Below are 19,100 nucleotides of genomic sequence, written 5' to 3'. Positions count from 1 at the left end.
TAAAAGCATTGTGCACTGTTTGGAGTTCTTATTTTGTGTCTGTGTCCCTGACCCTTGAAATAACAATAGCTGTGTAGATTTGACTCAGCTTGACTCCAGATGATGGAATGAGAAGGAAAAAGACATTGGAATATATTTTATGAACTACTGGAAGTCATGCATATTCAACAGGACAATATAATGTAGGATGAGAGTTCTATTCTCTGAGGAATGCAAAGTGCTTTCCCGGAATAATTTTTTTTTTTTTTTTTAATACTATATCCTTGGAAAATACCAACATTTACTATACGATTGGAGAGAATGAAGGTGGTTGGATGGTAATATCTCCATTTTATAGCTAGGAACTTTTAAAAGAAAATTTGATTTCAGCTTTGACATTAAATTTGTCAGCCAGGTATTGTTTTACAATACATCATATTACCAACTTAAAAAGTATTATAAAAAATATTCAATTTTAAAGCACCTTTTTAATTGTATCAAATTGTGGCATGGACTTACCTAATTGGACATGTGTGTATCCTATTGGACTTTAACTCTCAAAGGAAGTTATACATTTTTAACTCACATCTTTTTTTTCTTTGTTTCATTCTCTAGTAGTAAAGAAAATGTCTCCTCTATACCAGTGTTTTTATTAAGAGTTTTTTGATTTTTAGTCATTTTTCAGTTCTATCCAACTCTTCATGATGTCATCTAGGATTGACAAAGATACTGAAATAGTGTACTATTTCCTTCTCCAGCTCATTTTGCAGATGAAGAAACTAGGTTAAATGATTTGCCCAGAATCACACAACTGGTAATTGTCAGAGGCCAGATTTGAATTTGGGAAGAGGAGTCATCCTTAACTCTACACCTGATACTCTTTCCACTGCCCTACCTAGCATTGTACTACCTCACTGCTCTATTTATAGAGAATACAACATTATATTTAAAATTTTGAGAACAAGAGTGTTTAGATTTACAAACTCTGTTATCTGGTGCCACTGAGAGTAATTGTAGTATGTGCAGTGATCTTAATATATTGCTGCTCCTCGTTAAGCAAACATTGCATAAAAGGGCCTGCCTTTTAAAGCATGACATGGTAGGAGGCAGGATAGGCACGTTATTATTGGTTATTATTGGAATTATTATCTGTAGCCCGAGGACCAAATTCATCCAGCCTGCAAGCCATCAATGATTTTTAAGCATAATAAAACCTGATTTTAAAATGTAAAAACTCTTCTTAGCTAGTAGGCTGAATGTGCCAAAGATTTAGAGTAAAGAGAATATTGACAATGAACTGTTTTGAAGGTGGCTAGAGAAAGAAGTAAACTCAGTTTTCTGGAGAGGTAGCCTTTAAAAGAGAATACTGAAGCAATTCTATAGAAGTTCTATTCTCTTAAAGAGAAATCATTCCATCCCTCTCCCCTTTAGTCATATTGACTTAATTAGGGGCCCTTTGGGAATCATATAAGAACATGCAGTTGCCATGATGCATATTTTTATCCAGAAGACAGGAAATCTAGGCTTTGAAATTAGTCCAATGCTTTATGCACAGCTCAGTATGTGTGATTTCAGCATTGCGGGTACTCCAGTACACATTTGTGCCTTGATGGAAACAGAAAAATATTTCTGTGGCCCAAAAGAATTCATTATTAGGTGGCTAGCTTTCTAGTGGTAAGTTTCTCCCCAGACTTACCTAATCACTGCATCTGAAATCTTTCCAGCTTGTTGTAGGGTAGAGAAGTGAATTGTCTTAATCTGGCCTTCGTGAACCCATAGTAACCTCTAAATCATATGGAAGCTTCAGAATAGGAGGGAAAATAGCTGCATCTTCTAAATTAAAGATGTCTAGCATCTTTGCTTGTGGTGCTCAGTACAGACTGGTAGTCCCCAACTTCTGAACAGATTGTGTTCTAGAAGTTCGTAAATAAGCCTGTGTATGTGGTACTATAGCTGAATTACAGTCCTGTACTAAGGCTGTTCCAACTTCATCACCACGTGTAAAAGTGTTTCTAAGGGAGAATGGATTTGGAGTTCTAATTTGGGGTGTCACACATTCCTCCACCCCTGTGGAGTAGACTGGGGAAAGCCCCCTGTTCTCCAGCAGAATGGGCTTCAGGGAAACAGGGAAGGAACTACAGAGCCCAGGACTTTCTGCTTCTTGCTGCTTAGTAAAACTTCATAGTCCTGGCTGCGAGGGAAATACATAAACTCCCCAGTCTCCCTTCTTTCCTTCCTTGGCCCTCTATAGATTGCCGGCATGCTTGGCTGCCATTCCACTCCTCAGTTTCACAAGGATCATTCCTTAAAAGAGCTCTGGATCTCAGTCTAAATGCCACACCATGGGCTCCCTGTCTCAGTGATGTTGGGCAAAAGCACTTCACCTTCTTGGACCTCAGTTTCCTCATCTGTAAAATAAGGTGATTAGTCCAGATGGCTTCTGAACTTCCTTCCAATTCTAGATCTCCTATGCCCTGTGGTTCTCAGGTTGCAGCTGGACCTGCGCCATTGGCAATAAGAGGTTCTCCATTCTGTGCAAAGTCATTATTCAATACAATGGGAAACTAGAGACATTTCCCTTCCTTCACTGGTCTATCTTCCTTTGCAGCCATGTGCTCCTACTTCAGACCTGGTCTTGGTTAGGCTTCCAGGCAGCCAAGGCAGGACCACAGTCCCAAGTGATAATGGGCTGAGGAGGAAAAGGGAAAAGAAAGGCATTCCTAAACACAGTAGCCAGTGGAAGTGGAAGCTTGCTTCTCAGCTCACTTGGTGTAGGATCTTGTGTGGAAATTCTGCAGTTAGTCCTGGTTTCCTATCCTCATCTGGGGCAAGGAAGGGAAGAGTTTTCCCAGAATTCCTAAATGAGGCTGAACCCATGGCTCCCCCAAGCCTCTATGTGTGTGTGTGTGATTCTGTGTGCCAGAATCATCTGGGGGATGTGGAAGACCCAGCATGCTGGCCATTTTGTGATTAGGGAACAGTACTCTATACCCTGATTTCTCATCTGTTGTTTGTTGGTTATTTACAATCGTTGTGCTTGTGCTAAATATTTCCATAGGAGAAATTGTATTACTGTATTCACTGATTTGGCTTGGTGACTGCTAAAATCCAGATTTCTCTCCAAGGTTTTCTGACTCCAAGCCCAGAGCTCTTAGATCATGTTAACATTTGCCAGGGTTTAGAAGTTTTTATTCGAATTTGACAAGCCCCCATAGACATCTTTATATTGAAAGAGGACATATGTGAAATCACATAGCCTTACCACATAGTTTGCTTTTTTAGAATATATAATAAATGCACCATGTTACTATCACAGCTGTCCTGCTTTTCTGTTTCCTTCTGAACCTTTCTTTTGTTCTCTGCTGGGCATTTACGAGATGGCACAATAAGTCCCTTTCCTTTTTTTTTTTTTTTTTTTTTTTGCAATGATATGGTTAGCTTCCCTTCTTTCTCCATTTAAAAAAAACTGATTTTTTTTTAAAAAGGACATTTTAGTAAGTTTGATATGAGGTAAAAATTATCTCTGTTTATTGCTTTGTAATAGATAATAATTTTCAGTGAATTTGTTATTTTCTTGTTATCTTATAATGAGATATATTGTTTTAATAATATATATTTATATTGTGCTTTAAAGTTTGAAAAGAGTGTGTGTGTGTGTGTGTGTGTGTGTGTGTGTGTGTGTGTATCCATCCCTATAAGGCAGGTATTACAGGAATTATTATCATCATTTTGCTGCTGAGAAAACTGATACTGAGAGGCATTAGGTGGCTTGCCCTGGATCATAGACTGTAGGAAGTATCAGAGGAAAGATTTGAATCCTGTTCTATAAATTCAGAATTCAGTTTACCATGCTACACTTTGTCATACCAATAAGCTTTTGTTTGAGCTGAGATTGCTACTTGCCTTAAGCAAATTTATGCACAAACCGAACCACAAAACTACTTTCAAAGGACTTGAAAGGCTGCATGTTGTTTTTCTTGAGCAGTTCACTTTGTTTTGTATGGATTGTCATTTCATACTCTCCTCAGAATTCTTTGGAGCACTCCATCTGCAGACAGTGATCATTTCTCTGGTCTTTATCAGTCTCATTTCGTGGCATCTTTCATGGCCACACAATCACACTGGCTAATTTCTCAGATAATCACTAATAAGTTATAACAAACTCCCACAGAAAATTTGTGAAATGTTACTATAATGCCATGCAGCCATTTATCCCCATTATAACATTTACAGTATTGTTCTTATAGAACTAATTGCCCCCGGATCCATCTTGTTTTCATGGAATCGTACATCTAAAGTTGGGCACACCCATCTCAAAAAGCTGGACAATCTTCTTTATGTATGGTGCCATTACAACCTGCCCACTTTCAATTTGCCTGTCCTAGGCATTAGGTCTCTGCTTGAATGTGTCTCAAGACACCTTGTATGTTTCTCTTTCATATTTGAGCCCATAAACATTTAAAATAGGTAAATTTGTTAGGTGTATACGATATGAAAGTCATTACACTATGTGCTGAGAACATACTGAAGTAAATGGAACCTGTAGGAACTTAAGAAAATGACCTGAACAGAAAAGAAAGAAAACTGGGAAGTGAAATCCGTAAAATAGGACATAACTAGTGAGCCAACTGCATCCTCATGTGATACAAGCACACCACATTATTATAGTTGCCCAAAGAGGGGACAGGGTATGTATGCTGAGATGTTTTGTGGAATAAGTTCTTAATGGTTTTCTACAATCATTTTGTGAAAACTTGTCAGCTTCCCTCCCTTCCCCACCCCAATCTGCCTCCTAGGAAGAAGGCAACAGTACTCTCACTTAGTGGATACAGCTTTCTCCCAACACATTGGTGCGCAGGTGAAGTTCCTGTTATTGGAGGGGAATAAAATGCATTGGGCTGCTCAATAAGACAAAGATTCCCCTTCAATATCTCTTATTTTATCTAGGCAATTTGTGAAATTAGAATGTTAGACTAAGAAATAAGACATTCAAGTGAATGGCCTTTTGCCAACCCATTGCCCTGCATGGCTCTTTTCCCCCCATCCCCTCATTGTCTCTTCAGGATCCCATTTGGGAGCTGCCAAATCCAAACACCTTTATTCAGTCCCTGATTGCAAGGCAGTCAGTTTGAAGCAAATAGATATTTGTGAACTAATCATTATTTATTAACCTAAATATAATCCATATTTCTAGACAATCCACTTTAAAATTTAGAGTATAGTTCATAGGTAAAGTGTAGGGTATCATGAATAATAAATTCATTTTTAGGCTTTATCTACAGCACACATAACTTCCCAAAAATCTTTCCTGCATTTTAACCCCTCTTTTTGGACTAGAGCTTTGAGTTTTATCAATATAGATAATTCCCTCTGAGAAAATGCCTTCCATCAATGCAGCTGAACAACTGCTTTGCAACCTAGAGCCTTAGAGAGTAGCCTGGGACATTGAGAGGATGAATCTATAGCAGAAGAAACTTTGTAGGCCATGAAATCTAACCTTCTCCTTTTATAAATGAGCGAACTGAAGCCTTAGTTGATTCAGTGATTTGTACACACTTACACAACTTTTAAGTGTCTGAAGTGTCCCAACTCTCCTGCTCCTACATCATGCAGATTCTCCCCAAACATTTTGAGGCTGTACAATTAATGTTTGATTTATCTGTTGTCATGACTCTTCATTTTTCATGTTAGACATTTCTTTTTCATAGCAAGATGTGAATGGAGATGGGTGAGAACAGAATGATCATTAAGGATTAGTTGAGCAAAGAACAATAGGAAAATAAGTTTGGGAAGTCAGTTTTTGCTTCTTTACAAGGCAGTACACGCTGTGATAATCAGTTTGTGTTCCTTTTACAGCTAATGGAATTGAATGTCTTTAATAGTGATTTAATTTTCTTCTCTCTCCCACACCCTTTTCAGCATTGCAATGGCAACGAAAGAAAATATGACTTCTCAGAGAGGAATGTTGAAGTCTATACAGAGCAGGATGAACACATTGGCCAGTATCCTTTGGGAAAGTTTGACATCTGTGTTTGTTTATTCTTCCTGACATGGCCACATTCATCAGTAGCATTGAAGATATTCAGCAGTCACGATGTATAAATATTAAGTGCACTCCTGCTTTGTGAAAGATTATGCTAATGTGTCTCATCTCCAAGAGGGATGAATTGCACAAGTGATTGAGCATTGTGAGCTTTGGGGAAAGAAAGCAGCATAAATTTGAAAATCATCCATTAGCTTATTTTGCATTTATTTTGCATTTTTAAAGCTTCAGAATAGTAAAAATGTTAATGTCTGACATGCTTATCTGAATTACATTCTGCTTGCTTCTTTGTCTCTTATAAAACAAATCACTGGCAGAGAATTAAGAGGAAGACAGCTCTGCACTAGGCTTGTTTGTGGCTAGCAAGGAAACAAGTCTTCTGCCTGTTTTATAGTCCACCTTTGTGAGTGGTCCTGGCATTCAATCCCATTGCTGATTGGTTGTTTTTTTCTATGTGACTTTGTTTTTCTAGCCTTAGAGTAAAGTAATGAGTGCAGATTAATAAACTTTTTTTCCCCCAGTGTCTTAAATTACTCTGATGAGTAACTTTAAGGGTTAGACTTTCAGAAAAGATCCAACTCTTGCTGACCACTAAGGGGCTCTTTAGCACCTCATCAAGAAAAAAAGCACACCATTTTCTGGGACTGTGAATCCCATCATCTCTTAATTCAAACTACTTTAAATTTAATATCATGTTTAATTTATTGTTTAAAATTCTGAGATATGCTATTCCTTTTATTTCCAAAAGCAAAACAGTACTCTGAAGTCTGTCTATACAGAAATATTACATTTATTAAGTGTTTTGTTTATGCCTGGCAATATGTAAACCACTCAGTTACCATTTGGGGAGATGCAGGATAAATAAGACCCTCTCCTGCTTTCACATAGTTTTTTAATCTAGGAAGAAAAAATAGAGAAAGAGAGTGAGAACTATTAGAAAGAGGCATTTCCTGCTCTCCTGCCCTACTAAGCTGAGCCATTTGGTGGCCAGCATTCTGAGAGAAGCCCTGGAATAGCTTTTTCCCAGCTCCACCAATCAGAAGGAAGAGTTGAAGTGCTGCCCAGGATTTGTTTGCACAGAGTGGAGCAGTCTTTGCTTTTAGCACTTTCTCTGATTTACTTGTTTCTGACCCTTTGCTGATCTTTTGCATTAGTCAGTGTGATTTCTTTGGCTTTTCCTAAAGAGGCTTCCCTTGTGCATGTGACCTTAACAGAAGTCTTCCCATAGATCGTTTTCCTGCCGTGAATAGCTTAATACAGAGGATCAACCTGCGCAAACGTCGAGACTCCCTCATCCTGGGTGGTGTCGTTGGAGTTTGTACCATCCTCTTGCTGCTGTATGCTTTTCACTAATGGACATTCTCTAGAGACTCTTGACAACCACCACTTCCTTGAATTGATTCCAGTTACAAAACAGTGGGAAGGAAAGATGGACAAACCTGGAGAGATATTGACGATTATCATGTCATTTAGGGCCTGTGAAAGGCTATGGGTACTGGTCCAGATTGGGGCTGAAGCTGCAATGTTGGTGTCCTCTTTTTATCAAAATTTATCTCCCCTTTTTTGTTTCAAAACCAAATCAAACCAAGAAAGTTCTTTGTGTCTTTCTATGAGGTAAGTAAACATATTAAGGGAAAAAAAAGGTGTGTTTCATAATGGAAACTGGCAATTGTTGACTAAAATAAAGTATGTCTGAAGCATCTTCAGTAGGCCAGTCTTCCCTGAAATCCAAATTTCAGACTTTCTTGGCCTGTGACCAGTGTATTGCAGCTTTAAGCCATCGGGCTGGTTTGTGAATGAATGCAGCTTTTTTTTTCCTCTTTTTTTTTTTTTTAATTTGTGGTAAACAGTCACAGGTCATTCTTTGTCATCTGTGCTGTAGATTTCTACTCTGTGTCTTCAAACTTTTTTTTTTTAATATTCAAAGGTAACTCAGTTTGCACAGAAATTAACTCAACTATTTTATAGAGCCTATGTCTAGTTTGGGGGACTTTTGGGAGACGGCCTCATTTTGGCATGAGGAAGACTGAGACTGTCATCCTAATTGAAATGTAGTAGAATATTTGATCTAACCATGAGCAAACTATAGTGATGGAAGCATTCATGATATATATTCTTTGGTGGACTAGAGGGCCCCTAAAGATCTTTGAAAAAAAGGCACAATGGTTTTTTAAAAAGTTGTTCATTGTTTTGACTTTTTTTTTTAATTCGATTAATGTTTTCTGCTTTGAAAGTAGAATGAAATCTAAACTGTACTATGAAATAAGAAACTTAGCCTCAGGCAGCTTTCAAAAGTTCCCCAAGCCCTCCAGTCAGACTTAACATACATGTATATGTTCCTGAGGAAGGGGACAGGCTATTGTCCACTCAGGCCTGTCAGGCAAGCTCCACTTTGGCTAACTGTCATGTGTGAACAAAAGCAATCTGAAAGCCCCCATGCCATCCTCTGCTGCATTATCTAGCCCAACTTCTTTTCTTGGGCTGTGTGAGGGAAGCAGGTCACCCTTTGTCCTTCTTAGTGTAGATCTCATCTGTTAAAGATTTATGAACCTTCAGAATGTTATTTTGCTATGCAACACATACACATTGCAGAATCTTCTTTTGTCCACTCCTTTCTTCTGTCCATCACTGACAAATTTTTAAACTCTCCACTAGAATTCTTTTGGGGTACAATCATTTGATTAGTCCTCCTGACAATTCCCCATCTTGGTAATGTTAGTGATCATATGCAGTATAGAGATTTGCCAACATTTAAAGGCTGCTTTAAACCATTGGAGTTATTGATTCATGCTCTGGGCTCCTGAACTAAAAGAGTTTTGGAAGTGGTGACAGAACCACCTTCTGGGTTGTAAATTATATTGTTCATGTGACCTTGGCTGAGGCTTATGTCTAGAAGGACACACTGATTTGATATAATACAGAGACTGCAGAGATTTTTCTTTTCGATGTCAAAATTCTATTGCCTTCTGGATTGAAGGGGGTGTGATAATACTTTTAAATTATGGGGTTTATTTTTCTACAAATGGGTTGATCACTTCATTGATTGGAGATGCCTTTGATTTGAAAGAAAATTAGTTTTCCCTACATGTAGCTTAAAGGATCAGGGAAATAAATTTATTAATTAAATTCTCTCTGTTGGGAGATCAGAGCTCCCCTGACATTTATTATCTTTGATTTTTTCAAAGGGCCTCAATTGGTGGTTGTGTCCCAGCTAGAGTTTATAGAACTTTTGGTTACTCTACAGTTGGCATTTATAAAATCTGCAGTATCATAAAATAAAGTTATTTATTTAATTATATAGCCAGTCTTTTTACTGGTCTGATTATTTGGTGCATTCATTAAATCTAATTGTATGAGAATCAAACTATTATAGAAAAATAATCTTGCTTACTACAACTAAATAAATAATCAGTTTTGTTGACTGATTAACCTTTAAGCCAGGGTTATGCATAATGGGAAGGAATAGAATTTCTATCAGGTAACCTTTGTTTCTTTAGTGGTTTTTGCTAATGAATTCCTCTCCTCCCCCTACCCAACCACTTCCAAGTTTATATGATCCATTATTACCTTTGTCTGTTTCACTAAAACTGGATACCAGTGACCAGGACATACTCATTACCATCAGACTTTCTCTAGTGGCATTGTTTAATGTATTTCTACATTCTCCAAAAGGACCTCCTACTCTGCTCTCCGCTTCCCCCAAAAAACACAAAAAACAACACCACCAACCCCGATAGTATCATAGAATGTGGCATTTGAAAGTAACTCTGGCATTCATCTAATCCAGAGAAGCTAAATTATTTGTCAGAAATTACCCAACTAGTCAATGTCAGATATGGCTCTAGAGCACAGGTCCCTCATCCTAATGCAATGTGTTTTCTGCCATCGCATCTTAGAGCAAGAAAGGAAGAAGAGCTGTGTTTGCTCCCATGTAGCAAGTCATCTTACTGAGCTCTGACTTTGACACAAATCTCTGTTTCCTTGTCTTGAAATTCATGTCTTTTGCCCAGTGGTCTATTTTTGTTGAGAAGAAAAGAGCCAGTTCTTAAATCCTACTTCTCTGCCCAAAAAGATCTTGTCCCTTAGGGAGGGAAAAATGCTGCTGCATAATGCTTTGAGGAAGAAACTGTGAGTGCCATGTATTGTAAACGTTCTCTTTTCTGTCTTCTTAACAACCAGAATTGTCTAATTTACTGTCAAGATGAGAAAACATGGCAACAAAAATGGTACAGGGAGCAGGAAATTCCAAAAGATCCTTTTTCCCCCCCCTTCTTTTGGTTTATTGCTATCTAGTAAAATGTTTAATTAAAAACTACTGGATTTTTTTTCCTCACTTAAGCCATCAGCTCTAGGTGCTTTTGGTCTTTTGTCCTGGTACTTTTCCATTCATAGATGAATGAGGTGAAATGCTCCCTGTGCATTACTTTACTGTTCCTATGATAAGAGTTTGGAGATTTAGAGTGGAAAGAGACCTTGAGGTAATTTAGTCTGACTTATTTTAGAGAGAGAGAAATGCACAATGGTTGCCTGGGGTCATGCAGGCAGAAAGGGTAAGGTTTGAATGTCAGTGCTCTCTAATATACTACTTGACCGTCAGGTGTTCACATTGTCACAAAGGGCCTTTCTTCCCCCACCCCCAGTTCTGCCCTCCTTTCTGCCTATTCACTCGTAGGCTCAAGCATAAGAAAAGCCTTCCCGGTAAGGAAAGTTGATCCATGCCATTTATAGTTGTATTTACAGAGGAGAAATTCTGAGGAGAAACAGAGGATGGCAGGGATAGCCCTGTGAGGTCACTTACTTTCTTTATGTGGAATCAGATATAGTCACCATTTTCTCTTTGGTATTGGATACTACTAAATGCATCTCATAAAAAAAATTGTACTAATGGTAGAATGAATTAAATACTATTTCTGATATGACAAGAAAGAGGTTTAATCTTGTTATATTATCAAATTCTGCAACATTAAAAATTGAAGGACCCTCAATCATACATGCCAACCATTAACTTCTCTAGTTCTTTTTAGCTAGATTTTTTTTTTTTTTTGTAATGACACTGGCAATGGAAAGGAATAGAACATCCAGCTCAAACTGGGCTTATTTGTTATACCTCAAGTTATATAATTAACACGTAATTACAGTCTACCAAATAATTGATGGTCACCAAGAATTCTCCCTTAAACTTTCCCTAAGGACTTTGACACTTAGTTTACTTCAAAAATTGGTTTACTGTAGCTAGACCAAAATAACATTGACTTCTATGGCAGATCTAAGTGATAAATGGGTAATTTCTCTGAGAAATTATGTTCCATCCTCTGAAGCCGAAGTCATTTTGCCTCTTTGAACTAATATTAGAAAGATGCACAACTTTGAAGCTGATTCTGTTGAGTGGACCACCAAACTTGAATCTTTCTGCAAGGTGAAATTAAAGGAAAGGCCCAACATGTGACAAAACTGTTTATGGAATAAGAAATTAAGACAAAGCTGAGCCATATTTTGGGGTCTTTGGTGATTTTCTTTGTATCTTAGATCTGTCTCACCCAGGGATTGAGGCCTTTGCATTTGCTTCCATTCTTTCAGCTCTTAAAAGGGGAGAGAGAGAAAATCAGTTGTCAATCAAACATCACCAGGATGAAAGATGTTTCCTCATAAAAAATGCCAATACAAATTTGACTCTTGTCTATTCTTTTCCAGTTGCACTTTCTATTTTTTTCTCTTAAAATGGCTTATTGGAACCTATTTTATTGTATTTGAAATTAATTTTTATTCTCATCTAATGTGCATTTTCTGTCTGTATAGAAAAAGCTTTATTATGTAATTTAATAATAAACTAGAATTCTAAATGGTTGTACTGTGAGTTTTCGATTTTAGGGTCCTGGAATATAAATCATTGAAAAAATTTGGAAATGGCCACTACATAATGAGTGATGAGCTTTTCTTAAAAGATCCCAAAATGCCAGCAGGGTTATGGTTGATTTTGCATAACAATTGAAGGTAAGTCCCACAAGCGTTTTATAAACCCCTTCTACAAATGAGGCCTAGGCAGATTAAACAAATTGCCACGGGTTATACAGTTTTTAGGTGACTGAGTCAGAAATCAAATGGTCTCCCATCTGGCCTGGTATTCCCTGATTCTCAAGACCAACCTACTGTCCACAACTCTACTTTGTCTTCAGAAGCATAACCACACATATTCAAAGACACTTCATTAACCTTCCATTTGTATGCTAGAAGTAAAAGAGAACTTCACATCAGCTTGAAAAATCGTGAGTATTGAGGAACTCGAACGTTAAGATTTGGCAAGGATAAGGTCTTCTTCCTCTGGTCAAGACTTTGCTGGAAGGTCTCATGTGGATCAGAATGAAGATTTTGCTTCCTTTTCAAAATCCACCTGTATTTTGTTCACTTCCTTAGAATAGGAATAGTTTCTTCTGGTCTTCAGTTTCTAAGATTACCTCTTCTCCCTGTCTTGCTGAGCACACTTGAAGTTGGACTTTATTATCTTAGTTGTTTTGAATGTGTTTACTTCTAGATGCATTGCGATCTGTCTCAAATTTGATGTTTTTAGAGGGCAAGAAATGTCTTTGCATGTCATAAATCGTGTTTAACCAAACTAATGATATTGAAGATTTCCTTAAATAGCTGCACAACAGAAGTACCGATAAAAAATTAACTCTTTCTAATTGAATTCCCATAATCCAATAGATGTCACAAGCAATCATAAAATTCTGTGAATGAAAGGAATCTTGGTCAGGAAATGCAAGCCATCCCCCTACAGTATGTACTTAAATCATTCCTGGACAATATGTTTTTATAAACTTTGTTTTAATGTCTTTTGAGAAGATGCTCAATAGGATACCGAGGTCAGTGGTCTAGGAATCTGGATCTGTGGATTCTAGGCATCTCTGCTACTGACTCATTCTTTGATCTTCACTTCTTTCTGCCCTTCAATTGGATCATCTTTAAAGGAAGGGGCTTCCTGTTCTACAATTCTGTAATTTTACGACAACTCCATTCTCTCTTGGAAATTTCCTGGTATTTCAGAACTCTTAAGACTTGGGATTTGAACTGGGCTTTCAAAGATGGAGAGACTTTGGATAAATGAACACTACAAAAACTGGAGTTTTTTTGGAGTTTGGAGTTTGGAGTTTCCTCGTTGAGGAAATCAGTTTGATGCCCTATTCCTCCTAAAAGTCTTCCTGTTAATATTGTTGTGTGCAGCTCTCTCCTGATTCCTCTCTCCAGCTGCTACTCCCCTCTACCATCCCAAATTACCATACATTTATTTTGAAATTTATTAGTGTATGCATGTGTGTGTAGAGACATAGATGTCTATAACTATACACATACACTTATACAACATGTCCCAAAAGTTTTATACAATTTTAAGCTATTAAAGTTTGGTAATCTGTTAAAAGACTTGGGAAACCCAGTATTTATACATACTTTTTCCCCAATTGAATGTAAATTCCTTGAGGGCAAGGACTTTTCTCTTAGCTTCTCCAGTGTCTGACACATAGTAGTTGCCTAATAAATGATTGTTTATGAACAGTTGGAGTAGTATCTCTCTGAAGGAGGTGAAACTTTTTGGTTGGCTTCTTATTATACAGGGCCTTAACTCACTCAATTTTAAAATGATTCAAGTGGAACTAAAACAGGTTACTTACTATTTCATTCTGGCCTTTAAAAACAAAGACTTGTAACATCTGAAGCTTCAGTATGAGGGTCGTAGCATTGCTGGAAGGTTCTGCCCTCTACAACTACCCACCTTCGTTTTCTCAGCCAAGAAAAAATTTGATCTAGTCTTGTGGGTAGACTGTAGAGCAGGTTGTGAAGTGCTCAGCATAAAGCTGATGGGCCAGCTTGGTTGAGCCTTTTGCCCTAAATCAGAAGCTCTTTCACTCCTTAGTGAGGAGAAGATAAGAGCACATCATGTGACAGGAGGATTTCTGTGTTCCTACTGCTGTGGGTCACACACAGATCTTAAGATCTCAGCTAGGCCTCAGTAGCATATTATAGTTAGCATCACCAGCTTCGTACCAGAGCATTTGGGAGCTAAGGTGGGGCTGCAGTCATCCAAGCCATTTGTGAAAAGTTCATTAAAGTTCATGTTGACATTTTTATAATGCCCACCTGGAAGCTACCAGGGGGCATGACTCCACTCCCCCTTCATTCACCTTATATGGCATTTAATATTCTCAGATGCCGTCTTTGCTTCTGCTTCTCCCCAGCTTCCATCCTGCCATCTAAAAACTGCAGCCTGCTGCATCAAGCAAGACCATCTTCATAGTCTTCTGCTACTCTGGAGCCATAAGGAGAGGTGATCTTGTTATTGCAAACAATAGGATGTGATGAAGAGGAATGATAACAGTATCTTTGTGCTATCATTTTATGCCTAAAGAACGCCTACAAAGTGGACCCACCTCAGCAGAGGCCTGGTCTTCTAGACTTCAGACCTCCACAACCTTCTTAGATACATAGCCGGAGAGTTAACCCCCTTGCGTTTTCTGAGAAAGGAACGTTCTCCTTAAGAGAGAAATCACTTCACATTTGAAAATTTTGAGGCTGAATGAATGAAAAAATAATTTATAACCACTTACTTAGTACTTATCACAGATTTAGAGCTGGAAGAGCCCTTAGGTATTATTTAATCAAAACATGTCAGACGTGGAGCTCATGGGGTTGCATGTAGCCCACAATACAACTCAAGTGTGATCAAGCCAGATTAAAATATGATGGGGGAATATTTAAGAAAATAAAAATACAGCAAAGCAGATATTGCTTTGGTGATTTTCCAAGTCATTATGTGGCCTGTAGGGATCCTTATGATTTGAGTTTGACATGATTTGGCTAATGTCCTCATTTTATAGATGAAGAAACAGATTAAGAGGTGTGAAAGGAATTACCAGGCTTACTTGGCAAGTATCAGCAGAACTGAGATTTGCACCCAGGGCCTGAGTCCAAATTCTAAGCCCTTCCTATGTAACACCCTGCTTCCCAAATGGTTCATTCATTATTTGGCCTGAGTACCCACACATCATAGTGGGAAAACCTGAGACACAATTTAGTGGCACTCTAACCCTCCCCACCCATCCTAAAGAGGATGAAACACAAGGGAAATGACTTGGAATCGTACAATTTTCTGATAATAGGCAGTGAGGAAGCTCCATGCTGGTAAAACATTGAGAGTAAATTATTGATACAACTGAATTTACTTTCCATCTCATACTCTATTCAATCATTTATGGTAGCATATGACTAATGATATTATCTGTGCGCTCAGCTTTATGATTCTTTTCCTCTAAAATGCTGTCAGGCATGGTTATCACTGTCTTTTGGGAAGGCAGTTTTGGCTCAGTGTTTGTTGCAAGAGAGAGTTCACTGGTAGAGTATTTGAGATGTGGGGATCAGGGTAGGTTGGTTAGAATCATCAGAAATTATATAAAAAGCTTCCAGATAATCAGAAAAAACTAAGTCCCATGCAAACACATCATAATGTAAACATTGTAAGAACCACCCTGAGAACCTCCCATGGAAATTCTGAGCATTAAATGACTCCCACAATGTTGCTCATATCCATCCCCTTCTCTCTGCTCCCAAGGCATCATCCTACTACATACACTCATCATTTCTCTTTCTCAGATTACTGTACTAAATCCCTATCAATCATCAGAAACATTTGGTAAAATTCTCGGGTGAACAGCGCAGAGGGGAAAAGGATATATTCAAGAAACGAAAGTGACATAAAACAAATCTGGAAGAATGAACTCAGTATGCTTTTCCTTAGTGGAGATATACATCCAGAACAAAATTCCAGGAATATGATTAAATCCCTGTTTAAGTTCTAGCATTTCTAGATAATTAAAATTGCAGGTCACCCGAAGGGCAATGGAGACACATGGTGGGTGTTAGTAAGCTTCAATATATTCCCAACAAAGAATTGTGTGGGAGAAGCTTCATAAAAGAGATTATATTGAAAGGTGTATTCAAAAAAGGAGGTCACCTGTGCATGTCGAACAAGGAATCGGTGGATGGGCAGCTCCTGTGCTCCTCTGAAGCCCACATGATGTTGAGACTTCTAGGGAAACGATTCTGAACCATCTTTGTGTCATGGACCCATCTAGAAATCTAGTGAAACCTATAGATTCCTCAGAATAATGTTTTTAAAGGCATAAAATAAAATACAAACAATTATAAAGGACACCAACCATATTAAAGTTGCAGCTAGTGTCAAGTGTCTCAAGCTAGATTTGAATTCAGGTCCTGACTCCAGAACCGGTGATCTAACCACTGTGCCACTTAGCTGTTCCTGTATATACTTTTAGGTGCATGTGTTGTCTTCACTAAAAGAATATAAGGCTACAAGATTTGAAGGAAGATCAGGATCCTAATGGATGAAATTGGGAAGGGAGTACATTCCAAGAAAAGGAACACAAGCCTATGTAATGGCTTTGGAATGGCAGATAGAATAGCAGATTAAATGGGAGTAAACCAGGTTGACTGGAATATAGTTATGAAGGAAAGAAATATGAAATAAAATTAGAAAGATAATTGGAGCCAGATAGTTCTAAGCTAAGGAGTTTGTATATTTTCCTAGAGGTAATGGGTAGCAACTAAGAGATTTTTGAACAGAGGAGTACTACAATGAGATCTGTACCTTAGAAGGACTATGTTGGAAACTCATAGCCCACTATGGGGCAGGCACTGAATAAATGTTGATTGTGTAGAGAGTGGATAGAAAAAAGATTGGAAGCAGAGAGACCATGTAGGGATTTAGTACAGTAATCTGAGACAGAGAAATGATGAGTGTATGTAGTAGGATGATGCCTTGGGAGCAGAGAGAAGGGGATGGATATGAGCAACATTGTGGGAGTCATTTAATGCTCAGAATTTCCATGGGAGGTTCTCAGGGTGGTTCTTACAATGTTTATATTATGATGTGTTTGCATGGGACTTAGTTTTTTCTGATTATCAGGAAGCTTTTCATATAATTTTCTTTATAACTTATCACTTTTCTGCTTTGCTGAACTAAGGAAAACGCTCCCTAAATTTGGAACTAGTGTGGTTCTGATGCTTATTAGCCATATTAACTTCTCTGAAGTTCATTTTCCTTATTTGTACAGAACAGGCATTGTCCTGTATGATGCCTGAGGTTCCTTCCAGCCATAGATCAATGTTCCCAGGATCCCCACTGCCCTTGAGATTATTGACTCCAACGCATTATGTTTTTTTGTTGTTTTGGGAGGGTGTGTGTGTGTGTGTGTGTGTGTGTGGTGTGTGTGTGTGTATGTGTTAATGGCCTACCTAAAAGTTGGGTCCACAGGAAAGAGCTTGAAGTTTTTTGTCCCTTCCCTACCCTTGTTAAGCAATCTTGACCAGCACTTGGCAAGGTCTTTGCATTTTGAGCCTGCCCTGGAGAGCATCTCATGACAATCAAAATTGTGTTTTGTGACTGTTTTCAGGTATTTTTATTTGGTGAAGTATGAGTTAACAATCTTTGATATTTCCATATCTCATATGGCTTAAGAGAGAGTGAGAAATAGAAAAGGAGCAGTATAAGAGAATCATAATAAAGAAAATAAGACATTTCTCTAGCCATATATAGCTTTACAGAAAACTGATATATTTTATCTTCCATTTTGTAGAAGAAGAAACGAAGGCCCATAGAGGTAAATGAGTTTTCCAGCATCACTAGTTAGTTATTTAGCAGCCAGAAACCAAACCTAAACCTTCAAATTCAAATTTCCTTCTAGAAACACTTATTTTTTACTGTTTATTTTTACAGAGATTTTTCTTTCAGGGAAAAAAATATGTTTAAACTTCTCAGGAATGACACCATATTCCCTATCTTGGTCATCACATAACTCTTCTGTTCCTTTCTCTCTATTCAGAATCCCTACACACAAAATGCAGATTCACTAGGAAGGGTTAATTAAAGCAATATTTCCAAGGCAAAGGAACTCTTCATTTTAAACAATCGCTTCTAAATTTTTCAATGAAAAAATGCTTAGTAAAGGTCAAGAAGATCCCTGAGGAGCTCAAACAGCTGGTATGATTTTCTGCTCAGAAAATAGTTTACATAGTGCTGAGCATACATGAAATTCCAGAGTTGGAAAGAGTTTTAGAGATCATCCAGACCAAGGGTTTTTAACTCCCTGTGCATCATGGATCTCTTTGGCAATCTGGTGCAGCCTATGAATACCTCACAATCATTTCCATTCAGGAATGTACTCATAAACGTTTCACAACCAGCTCTCAGAAAAAAGAAATATACCATCTTAAAGTTGAATCTGCACCATTACTTTCTAAAGGCTGAAAGATCAATTAAACAATTTAGGCCTCATTTGTAACATTTACCAATTTTTGAACTTTAAATATTTACACTAAAAATTTTTCAGACATCTCACTTTCTTTTCCCTAATTAGAGAAGTTCTTGCTGTCATCCTTATCCCCTAAAAACATATCCCAAGGATTGGATTTGATGGAAAAATTTTGTGGGATCCAGAGACAAATGGCATGTTTACTTATTGTAGGCTTCTATAGAGAGAGGGGGAAATAAATAGGTATACAGCTTTTGCTTTCCTTTGTCATCGAATTGAACTACTCAGAAAAACTTAAGAGTATTTATGTAGAAAAGCCAAAAATTTACTTGATTTGAATTCAGGTCTTCTGACTCCATGATCAGTGTTCTTGACACTGTGTCCTGCTGCCTGTCTCAAGTAAATTAAGACAGTTTAGGTGTGGTACCTCCTGGAAATAAAAAGAGATAAAATGGCTCTTTGGGCTTTCTTTTAGGCTTAGGAATTTTATTCCATTGAGGGAGAGTTCTCTTGTCAGAAAAAGTTCCCCTTCTCATTACTTGTGCTGAAAGAGCAAACATAATACAGATAAAAAGTAAAATAATGTCAGCCATAGTAATATTAGATACATGTCTGCATATGTGTATGTATACATGCAGATATATGTATATGTGAATGTATACATATATACATCTCTGTGCTCAACTGTAACCTGCTTGGGGAAGATGGGGTGGGGAAGGGAGTGAAAAGAATAAAAGAATATCCTACAAGGAAACAAAAGA

General features: G+C 37.8%; 1 protein-coding gene across 4 annotated transcripts in view; it reads left to right on the top strand.

Moving 5' to 3' along the window:
• The window catches only part of GOSR1 (golgi SNAP receptor complex member 1), a 73,638-nt gene extending 61,776 nt beyond the window's left edge, over window positions 1–11,862 (top strand). For 3 of the 4 annotated variants that reach the window (XM_051992230.1, XM_051992229.1, XM_051992233.1), the window contains 2 exons: window positions 5,899–5,981; window positions 7,251–11,862. In XM_051992230.1, the coding sequence (XP_051848190.1) occupies window positions 5,899–5,981; window positions 7,251–7,375 (208 nt within the window). In that variant the 3' untranslated portion in view covers window positions 7,376–11,862. Of the gene's footprint in view, window positions 1–5,898; window positions 5,982–7,239 lie in introns of all 4 variants that reach the window. The other variant, XM_051992231.1, reaches the window with a different exon arrangement.
• The last annotated feature ends 7,238 nt before the right edge of the window (window positions 11,863–19,100 follow it).

The sequence above is a fragment of the Antechinus flavipes genome, chromosome 4, assembly GCF_016432865.1.
Source record: "Antechinus flavipes isolate AdamAnt ecotype Samford, QLD, Australia chromosome 4, AdamAnt_v2, whole genome shotgun sequence".
NCBI classification, from domain to species: domain Eukaryota; kingdom Metazoa; phylum Chordata; class Mammalia; order Dasyuromorphia; family Dasyuridae; genus Antechinus; species Antechinus flavipes.
This window is presented reverse-complemented; position numbering and strand designations above follow the sequence as displayed.